General features: G+C 30.6%; 1 protein-coding gene across 2 annotated transcripts in view; it reads left to right on the top strand.

The window, feature by feature from the left end:
* The first annotated feature begins 151 nt into the window (after positions 1-151).
* Positions 152-11526, top strand: part of LOC115891301 — a 35029-nt gene continuing 23654 nt past the window's right edge. The window contains exons 1-5 of one of the 2 annotated variants that reach the window (XM_030911746.1): positions 152-322; positions 545-651; positions 707-1025; positions 6154-6241; positions 10909-11113. In XM_030911746.1, coding sequence (XP_030767606.1) covers positions 573-651; positions 707-1025; positions 6154-6241; positions 10909-11113 — 691 coding nt within the window. In that variant the 5' untranslated portion in view covers positions 152-322; positions 545-572. Of the gene's footprint in view, positions 652-706; positions 1026-6153; positions 6242-10908; positions 11114-11526 lie in introns of both variants that reach the window. The other variant, XM_030911747.1, reaches the window with a different exon arrangement.

Here is an 11526-nt window from a genome sequence, read left to right as displayed (position 1 = left end):
CTTCTAGTTAGTATCCGGATCTTGATTCGAACTCTGGTCCGGCCAGCAGCCAGTTCCAGTTACATACAGTCCTTGCGCTTGTTGTGCGTCAAGGGTTGTGCGTAGGTCTTTCTAGAATTTTAGAAAAGAAGAAGAAATAGAAGGTAACCTAAAACTCTGCAACCTTTGATCTTTGACAATTTGACATGGATTTTTGAATTCTGTGCTTTGATTTCTTGTATTTATTATTTTATGCTTTGATTAGACAAGGCAAAAGACAAGACTCCGTGAAGACTCCAGACTTGTGCTCCAGACTTGCTCCAGACTGCTTAGACTTGATTCTGTAATCCCTAAATTTATATCCGTTATTTATATTTATTATTTTATTTTATGGCTTCAGTCATTTGTGTTCTAAGTAGTTGGAACTGATTGCAAAGTTACCTTTCAGAGATTTCTTATTTGTCTTTGTTTTAAGAATTTTTTGAATAGGTTGTAAAATCTATCATTGTTTATAAGATTCATATAATCATATTGGATAGGGATATAATTGTAGTATTGGTTCTAGTTTATATGTTTCTAATTTTGGATAATCGATGGATGCAACCGTTAATAATTTTTTAAATGAAATTAATGAGATAGCCCCAGAGAACCATAATTCAGAGGAGGCTAAAGGTAAATTTTAGAAATCAGAGTATATCAAATGTAATATATTTTTATTGTTTTATAGATTGGCAGGAATGTTTTGATGAATTAACCGGATATTCCTACTATTGGAATATAAAAACAGATAAAGTTACCTGGGTAGAACCCAAGCTATTTAAAAAAGAAAATGCCATAAATAAAAAGCATGAAAAGAATCTTTCTGGGAGACCAGTAACTAATAGAAAACCTGATATGCCACGTAGTGCAGCTTTATTTTCAAATGCTGTTGTGAATCCAGAAGCTAAAGTAAAGATTTATTCTTTACAAGAAACTCTAGAAAATAAAAGCCAAAACAAAAATGTTAATTTTTGTTGTAAAAAGAAACGTGACAGTTCTGATGATGAGTAAGAACTTTTTTTAAATATGTATTGCTGTTTGATAATTGTATATAAAAAAAATCAAATGCAAGTGAGGATGTCAACAATCACCACATAGGCTAATAAAACTACTTTTTCAATTTGTCAAGCTTTCGAGAATTTTATTCCCATCATCAGGACTGTTTGAATGACTCAATGAACAAAACAACATCCTCTGCACAATAAGAATACTAATGAGTAAATACTAACATCATAGGACATTGGATTCACAAGGAAATCTCCTTTAAATATTAAAATACATATACATCTAACGACATTTTTCTTTACAAAAAAAAAATAATAATCAAAAATAAATTGCTACATTGTTGTTTCAAGCTCGATTAAACAGTAACTCTGATCAAGCTCGAAACAACTACATATGTAGCAAATTAATTTTTGATTAATTTTCTTCTGTAAAGAAGAACGTCGTTAGATGTATATGTAATGAAGGAAATTTCCTTGTGAATGCAATGTTCTATGATGTTAGTATTTAAGGCCTTATTGTGCAGAGGATGTTTTGTTAATTGACTCATTCAAACTCTCCTGACAGAAATCCCCTGGATAATATGTAATAAATAAATAATAAATAAATAAAAATAAATTCTCGAAAGCTTGACAAAGTGAAAAACTAGTTTTATTAGCTTGTGTGGTGATTATTGACATATATATCTTGTATTAGTATTTAGAGTATATATCTTGTATTAGTATTTATTAGTAATTTAAAGCATTTTAAAACATGTTTTAATTAAATAATTTAAAAACAATTAGGCTCAGTGACAACTAATTATTTTTTTTAAAAAATACTAAGGTAATAATTGCTAGCTTTTTATGAAAAAAAAACATGAAGGAAATACATTGTCCATGCATTTCCTTCATGTTTTTTTCATGTACATATTTTAAATGATAGTTTATACTTTTATAGATGCAGCTAGTGAGCCTTACAATTGAACTATTTAAAGTATGTTTTAAAAATTAGTAGTTTTAGAGCTATTTCAGATAAAAGTTTTCAATTGTATGCAATTTTGCAATTTTATTATATTATATAATTCTCATTATAACGCAGTTATTTCCTTCTTATAACAAAACTCACATACAAATCAGGAGAATATCAACGGACAAATTTCAATTCAATTTCATATGCAGACGATACTGTGTTAATCTTCAGCGATGATACTTGGGAGGGGGTCAGAGACAGGGCAGTGTATGGTATTGGTATGATAAAAGATTGGCTGGACTATCACAAATTAACCCTAAATCTGCAAAAAACAAAATATATTGCGTTTTCTCTTACCGACATAAATACACCTAATTTTGCAGTTACAGCTAAGTTTAAAAATTAATGAAGTAGACAGTATAAAATACCTAGGCATAACAGTTGATGAAAAATTAAAATGGTCCAACCATGTTAATGACTTGTGTATTAAAACAAGGTGACTAGTTTATAAATTCTATGAACTTTTGAAAATTTTTGAGCAAAAAATTACTCATTACAATTTATAAAGCGCTTGTTGAGTCGGTTTTGCAGTATGCTATAGTTGTATGCGGTGGTCTGTATAATAATGCTTGGGAACCACTGAACCAAAAGTTCGGTCTCTTAGCATCGGTACTTTGAAAATCGTGTATCAAAAGCCAGAAGCCGCCTCGTCTGATTCGCCGGACTTCGATGAAAACGGGAGTGGAAGCCGGGGTAAATAGAAGCCGCATTTTTACCATTTTACCGATTGCAATGTGCGACAAGGCGCAGGGGAACGTGGGGCATTTCAAAAATACCTAATAGTAAATCTACAAAAGAAAAAATATACTATCAGTTTATTGGTGTATTACATACAAATATTTAGACAAGGCAAGATAAAAAAGATATAGCAAAAATAAAATAAATTTTAAAAACAAACACAAAAAATAAAGCTACACAAAACCAACAGTAAATAATGTAATAGTATATTACGTAACGAGTGTTTTGGAAAAAATAATATTATGCACGAGTGCAGTATTCCATGAGTACGTAACATGGTTTTCCAACACAAATTACGTACACTATAAAATTCAAAGCTGAAACTATTAAATGTCAACAACTTTTGATGTTTAAATGGCATCCTCGGTATTTTTTTACGTTATTCGATAGAAAATGATACTCTGAGTAGAAAGACATATCATATGTCAACTTTTAACAGTTTCGCATATGATTTATTTGAAAGTGTAACACGCGGTTTATAACGACAATTTGACTCGAAATACCAAGTGTGTGGCATGAAATTATTTGTAAAAAAATACTTTTTCCAAATATACTAATGAGCCACCCTCTTTCCAGTTGAAAAAATTAAGATATGATTAAAAATACCATTTGGCAATCTTTTAACCAGCCAAGACAAGACATGAAAAACATTAGACGATCAAATCCATTTTTTTCAGGACTCCTTGATTAAAAATTATTGTTTTAAGACAGCCATGACACTCAATATTGAAATTTTAAAAGATTTTTTTAAGCTAGAATGCCAAAAGTTGACATAATATGATATGATATGTCATTCTATTCAAGTGTCAAAGTGTCGTTTTTTTTATCTGAAAAAATAAAAAAGTTATAGGGATGAGCCACTTTTGAGACACATTCGGTATATGATTTTTCGTGTAAAAAAATAAAGTGTTTTTGAATAATTCTAATTAGATATTTCAAATAGTTTTTTTCCAGTGGCGAAAAACTCAATATTGTTTTTAAGAAATAATAAAAATAATTATGTTTTTTTTATAATAAACTAATAAATAATTAACTAAGGCTAATGTGATTAGTAATATTTTGCAATGAAAATTAAATAATCACTTGAAAAAAAAATTGCATATGCATGCGAGACCACCCTGTAATAACGCCAAAATCAGAGTAATACGCCGAACTATGCTGTGTATGCTGGATCCAAAGTCCACACACCAGTAATACACTGGGAAACACGTGCGTGAAGCGGCTTTTGATACCTGCCGCCGCGCCGGCACAAGTGACGGAACTTATATTTTATTCTGTAAACTTTGACTGAACGTACAGAATTATATACTTAAAGTGATCTTACAAAAACCAAAATATTCTTCCACAAATTTGGTGTATGATGAAAACTTACTTGATTGCTATTAACTTAGAAATGCTATTAACTTAAACTACTTAGAATGCTATACTTTTTCAATAATTGCCTCTTTCTACAGAAAAACAAATATTTACAATCAAGAATTAAACATTCATACCACACGAGACGTATTACTAATCAGAATTTAATTGTTCCTATTTATAAACTTGATGGTAATCGAAGGTTTGCTAAAACCATAGCACCGAAACTCTATAACTCACAACCAGTCAACTTAAAAAATATTTCTATTTTAAAAATTTGCTAATATGTGTAGATCAGTTGTGTTTCATAACTATAAATATTATCTTCAATTACTTTTTGAGCAATTTTTGGATTTTGTGTATTTATTCTTATGGGATGGTGTAGGATGTTGTACTGAATATATGTATAATTAAAATAATTAATTTTCAATTTTGTTAAGTTTATACACAAATACATTTAGATATTAGATTTTGCACATACAGATCGTAGGTGATCTAGGTGCAATAATAAAATATGTTTTAACATATCTACATATATAAAATGCAAATGTTCATCTGTGTCGTCTCTACTGAAGTAACGACTTGCTCTAGAAAGTTGCATTTTTTACTAAAAAATAGCTAATTGGCTCTTCTAAAAACTGTCGTCGTCGGATTTTTTGTTTTTCATTTAATAAAAGAGTATTTTTTTCCTGATGTCGTGGCGGATGCGCCAGGCTTCAACTAGTTATACATAATAATTGTTATATGAATGAAATAAAAGAATCATATAAAATTGCTGCTGTATTAAAGAAAAATGCCTTTCAGGTTCAAGTGTGTTATTGAAAAATTAAAGTTATATTGTAACTAAATAAAAAGAAAAAAACTTCTTTTGCTTTATTTTTGAAATATACTTTTTGTAGTAAAATAAATATATTTTTTTAAATTATGGATAATAGAGGAAAGTGAATCTCTTAAATCAGTTAAAAGTTAATCTCTTAATGCCAAGTATTCCAACTGATTTTTCTTAAAAAAAAAATATAATTTTATTGCATCAACTGATTATGTTTCACCATATTTGGAATAGTTAGGCGAGAAGAACTCTATTATTTGAGCAAATATCAAAAATATATTAATATAATAGAACAAATTTTAGTAAATTACAACGTTTAATTTGCTACCTGTTCATTTTTAATTTAAGAATACATGCAGTTTTCTTTAAGTTATTTAAAATCAGCTTGTCGAAAATTGTTTACATTTGGCATGCGTATTCAGCATATGCAGAACTTTGAAAAACCTATTTACAACTTCGCTGTAAAATCGATAGGGGAGCCAGTATTTGGACAGTTTAAAGTTTGCATGAGATATCCTGTTTCCAACGACGATGCACCGCCCGGTATATTACTTGCCGTGATATTCATGGAACTGAATATTTTATATTACTTTATCTACAACCGTTTAGTTATAACGTTTTTACATCACTATTTTTTTAGTATTTCAGTTACGTTATGAGATTCATAACACAACTAGTGGTGTTATGAATCTATAATACAACTAGTTTTTATAATAACGAAAAACAACTACGAACATCTAAATATATTAATTTTTGATACAAATTCCTACTACTAATTATTATAAATATTAATAACACATTTTTTACACTTCTTCAAAACAATTCCTGCTACTGATGATGATGATGATAATAGTGAAGGTCTAACCTATCGGTCTAACTGAAAGGTCTAAGGTCTGTCTGTCACAATTATAATTAAAAAAATTAAGGTGTTAAATGTGGGCGACTAATAAACGAAAATTAAAACAGTATTTTCTTATTTTTCGGTTGTAAATAAAACGTTGTACATGACACGTGCGTTTAAACATGATTCTCTTTTAAACATGACCCGTGTGATTAAAACGACTCGGTCTACGACCTCGTCGTTCTAATCGTTCACGCTCGTTGTTGTAATCATGTTCATAAACACACTTGTACTGTAAATAACTATTATACAATTGCTAATTTTTATTGTAATGCTATTTAGGATTTATATGTTTTAGGAAAATCGAATTGATCACCGAATTTAGCAATGACAACGATTCAGAGTCGGAATCAAAATCTTCTAGAAATGTTAATGGAGATAATAGAGTAAGTTATTAATATTAATACTTCGAATGCCGATTACCGGAGCCATTACCTTTTATTATCTTTGAAAAAAAAAGAAATATGTCTAACCTATTGGAGGCCATGAGCACATTAGGATGGGACCTCTTTGACTTTTGTTAAAAAAGGCTACAAAGTAGATTATCAAAATTGCATATCTATTTCACTGTTCTTAAGCTTCATTCAGAACGTCGAAATTAGTGGAACAAATTAATCAATTTATTTGATTCTAGAAATGAATATGTAAGCTCATACAGTATTTTCTTTAATATTTTTGACAATACAGAAAGCAATGGAATAGGCTGATAGTTTGATATATTTTTTGAATATTGGGAAAAATTCCTGTAGCAAAAATGATATTTATGAAGTGCGTTAGTTGCGTTACTTAATTGTAAAGAGCATTTAAGTAATATAATAAATTAATATTTAAAAGAATATATAATTTTATAACTGGACGAAAAATTGTCATGTCCGCTGAATCTGATTGTTTTGATTTCGTCCATAACATGTAGAACGTGATTTTTACTGGCTAGATATAAATATAAAGAATGTTATTCGACGTATGGAAAATTTAGAGTTAGCAATGTTTGAGCAACTATTAGTTTTTTTTAGTTTTTCAAATATTTATAAAATAATTATTAAATATATTTGGTACAATTTTAGTTCAGTCATTGGGGATTTTTGCTTGGAAAAAAAGTCCGGAAGTTTTGCAACTCTGCAGGTTTATAGGTTTTGGGGTCCCTAACTAAAATCCATAAAATGCACATTTCCAGACTTGCCGCCATCTTGCCAAGATGGCGTCCAAAATCGGTATTTTGTAAATATCTCGAAAACTATACGTTTTTCGCAAAAATTTGAGGAGAGCAAAATTAAGAGAATAAAATTTCCTATAAAAAAGGTTCTATGAAAAATTTCGCTAAAGTCAACCGTTTAGGCACAAAATTCCTGGAAATTTTACAATTTTGGGTAAAATATGATATATTATGTACAGTCGATTTTCCGAAATCAAATGTCGATTAGGGTTTACTAAAACTAGTTTTAGTTTAGTTTCTTTAATTTTGTCATGAAACAGTGGCGTATCATTAATTCGATCATTAATTTATGAATAATTAATTTTAATTATTAAAAATGTGTACTTGTTTCCACACCACCCAAGAGGTAAAGTCATGGGGCGTTTATTTTAACGTGGTTTCCCCGGAGGCCTATTCTACTAGGTAAATTAAAAACTTTAACTTATCTGCACAAGCCCGACGGACCTGGCTCTTTGATGTAAAGTCGATCGTGTCTGCTGTGCTGGGCTCATCAGGGTGGTCTCTCAATTCGTCCAACTCTTCATCTTCAGCCGTCAGAGGGATAACTACAGGCAATTCCAACTCCTCTTCATCGGATTCGTCAAGTGACACTTCAGTGACGTTGTCACAGGATTTCCCATTGCAGTATGCACAAATCATTGATTACCACAGTTGTTGGTTTTGCATTTACAGGATAAAAATACCAATAGGGATTTTGGAGCTGGATCTGTCAACGTTGTGACTGGAGTAATGCCTGTTTTTGTTTTCTTCCAACCCCATTCTTCGGCATCTTTGGTACAACCAGACCAATGCTGAACTTGGTAGTAAGTTCGCAATAAATGCTGTCCAGCACGACAATTAGTTATTCATAAATTAATTATTATTATATTAAACAAATTAATGATATGCCACTGTTTTATGACAAAATTGAAGAAACTAAACTAAAACTATAGTCTGTCCAACGAGAAGATCCTTGACAGTGATAGATGTGTCTGTCATTTTAATTTCAAAGTAGTTTGTTTTACTTTACAAAGGAATAAGTTGGTACAACTGAACCGCATAGCAGGAAATTAATATATGTATTTAAAATTTGACTGACAAGTAACTTCAAAATATTGTGAAAAAAACTGTATACAACTGAAAAAATGTAATCAAGTTATTTTATTTAATACAAAACGGTATGTGTTAATATAAAACAAACAAAAACAAGACACCACATACCAAAAAAGCAGCAAAAAATAACACTTACCAAATTTTATACCTCATAGGTTGATTAATTAACTTTAATCTTAATTTTTTTAAACCAGTACCTTTTGACATTATTTTTCTGCAGTACTAAAATCCATTATTTACCTATCGTGTGATGTCGATATTTTACACCTACTCCAGGTTTTAGTATGTGTTTAGTATGGTCCTTCTACCATATTCGAGATGCTCTTATCTACGCCGAGATGGTATACGAATTTTATTGATAGTAACTTTATTGGTGCATCTGTATAAGACTTTCTGCCTGGGCAGCGAGTATTAACCATAAACTGTGCTCTGGGTTCTACAGTTAATTTTCACTCGATTTTTTCCTCCACTTGACTTCAAAAAACACAAAACACACGTAATAACACGAATCAAAATGCATCATCTTCTAAAACGCAGGGCATTTGACAAAAGTTGTCACAAAATTATAACCTATAATTTGGCAAGACTTTGACAAACGTCAAAAATCTAAAGGCGAGTTCATACGCATCGGCGTCCGTTTGTCGTTCATCGTTCCGTCAAACCAATAAAATTGAAAGACGATCTGTCATTTTTGAAATAAACCAATAAAACTGGTTAAAAACAACAAGTGACGACGCATGATGAATTTGTATTTAAACTCATCTCATATGGATGGGTTTAAATATAAATCCGTCATGCGTCGTGTCTTGTTGTTTTTAACCAGTTTTATTGGTTTATTTAAAAAATGACAGATCGTATTTCAATTTTATTGGTTTGACGGAACGATGAACAACAAACGGACGCCGATGACAAGCGGACGCGTATGAACTCGCCTTTAGATTTTTGTCATTTTTGACGCTTGTCAAAGTCTTGCCCAATTATAGGTTAGAATTTTGTGTCAACTTTTGTTAAATACCCTGCGTTTTGGAAGATGATGCATGTTGATTCGTATTATTACGTGTGTTTTGTGTCTTTTGAAGTCAAGTGGAGGAAAAATCGAGTGAAAATTAACTGTAGACCCAGAGCACAGTTTATGGTTTATACTCGCTGCCCAGGCAGAAAGTTTTATACACCAATGAAGTTGCCATCGATAAAGTTTGTATACCATTTCGTCGTAGATAAGTGTATCTCGTATATGGTAGAAGGATCAAACTAAACACATACTAAAACTGGAGTAGCTGTAAAATATCGACATCACACGATAGGTAAATAATGGATTTTAGTACTGCAGAAAAATAATGTCAAAAGGTACTGGTTTAAAAAAATTAAGATTAAAGTTAATTAATCAACCTTTAAGGTATAAAATTTGGTAGGTGTTATTAATAATAAAATAGTTTGTTTTATTTACATATGTTGTTTTATTTATTCCTGTGGAATATTACAAATTTGTATTTGTACATAAGTTATATTGATAAATATAATCATAAATGCGGGTAGTTTCATAAAGCTTGAAAGTAAATAATAGTTCTTTTTTATATTTTTTTTGGTATGTAGTGTCTTGTTCTTGTTTGTTTTGTATTAACACATACCGTTTTTATTAAATAAAATAACTCGATTACATTTTTTCAGTTTTATACAGTTTTTTTCACAATATTTTGAAGTAATCACTTGTCATCTTGTCAATCAAATTTTAAATATATCCTGCAATGCGTTCCAGTTGTACCAACTTATTTCTTTGTAAAATAAAATAAACTACTTTGAAATTAAAATGACAGACACATCTATCACTGTCAAGGATCTTCTCGTTGGACAGACTATAGTTTTAGTGAACCCTAATCGACATTTGATTTCGGAAAATCGACTATACATAATATATCATACTTTAAGCAAAATTGTAAAATTTCCAGGGATTTTGTGCCTAAACGGTTGACTTTCTCGAAAATTTCCATAAAACCTTTTTTATAGGAAATTTTATTCTCTTCATCGTTTTTCTCTCTTCAAGTTTTTACGAAAAACGCATAGTTTTCGAGATATTTACAAAATACCGATTTTGGGTGCCATCTTGGCAAGATGGCGGCGCCGGCGGCAAGTCTGGAGATGTGCATTTTATGGATTTTAGTTAGGGACCCCAAAACCTATAAACCTGCAAAGTTTCAAAACTTCCGGACTTTTTTCCCAGCAGACCCCATTTTTGATCCCCAATGACTGAACTATTTAGGGTGCATTTTTTATTGTCAGTGCATTCTTTATTCTCATATAAAATAGAAGTACATTTATTTGTTGACGGTTTTTGTTTATCGCATTATTTTTATTATCTTCCAAGCAGTTCTTGATTCATTTTTTGAAATGATAATTTTTTTATCCTAAAATTGTAACAAAAATTTATAAAATGAATAAATAAACGTTGAAAGTTGTTTTTGTAAAATCATATTGGTGTCGGTAACTTGCTAATCAATGCACTTTCTAATTTCTAATAATAATCTAATGATGAGAAAATTTACTGAGTCAATCGTGATTTAAGATAAGTTTTCAATCTGAAGATATAAAATACAGTTGAGAATGATGAATTACTGTTAGAGTTTCCAATTCATATAGCTTGAATTGTTGAAGACTCACAGGGTCTGATTGTTATTATATTCTCTATTTTTTATTTGTAGTTATAAGCTGTGGTTATAAGTAATTATATAATTAAAATAATATCAATTATAGGAATTAGACTGTAGTAATCATTCGGATGATGATGATGATGACGATGATGATGTTGATTTGTTAGTAAAAATACAGCAGAAAGCCCAAGAATTACAACATTTGGGAGGTAAAGTACCTGCAGAAGTTAAAACTATAATCCAGGGAAATCCGCCTCTACATGAAAACAAGCTTCCGACACATGTTCCAGCCATTTCTTTAGTAGCAGGTTAGTGGTATCAAAAGATTTTGTATGAATATATATTTTTAGGGTTCCGTACCCAAAGGGTAAAAACGGGAACCATGTTACTAAGACTTCGCTGTCCTTCCGTCCGTCCGCCTGTCACAAAGGTCTATCTTATGAACCGTTATAGCTAGATAGCTAGACAGTTGAAATTTTTACAGATAATGTATCTATGTTGCCGCTATAAAAACAAATACTAAAAACAGAATTAAATAAATGTTTATAAATTAAAAAGTACTTTCACTAAATATTATCTCTTAAGTAAGAATTTTACATAGAATCTTTCAAGTCCTCGGTGGCCGCATGGTTAAAGCGTTAGGACTTTACGCTGCTATGACGTTGGAGCCGTAGTAAGGCAGGTTCGAATCCTAGTCACGGCGACTTTTTTTAATCGTTTT

Source organism: Sitophilus oryzae, unplaced genomic scaffold (genome assembly GCF_002938485.1).
Source record: "Sitophilus oryzae breed Bouriz unplaced genomic scaffold, Soryzae_2.0 scaffold_980_pilon_pilon, whole genome shotgun sequence".
NCBI lineage: Eukaryota > Metazoa > Arthropoda > Insecta > Coleoptera > Curculionidae > Sitophilus > Sitophilus oryzae.
The sequence above is the reverse complement of the archived record's forward strand: the minus strand, read 5'-3'. Positions and strand labels throughout refer to the sequence as shown.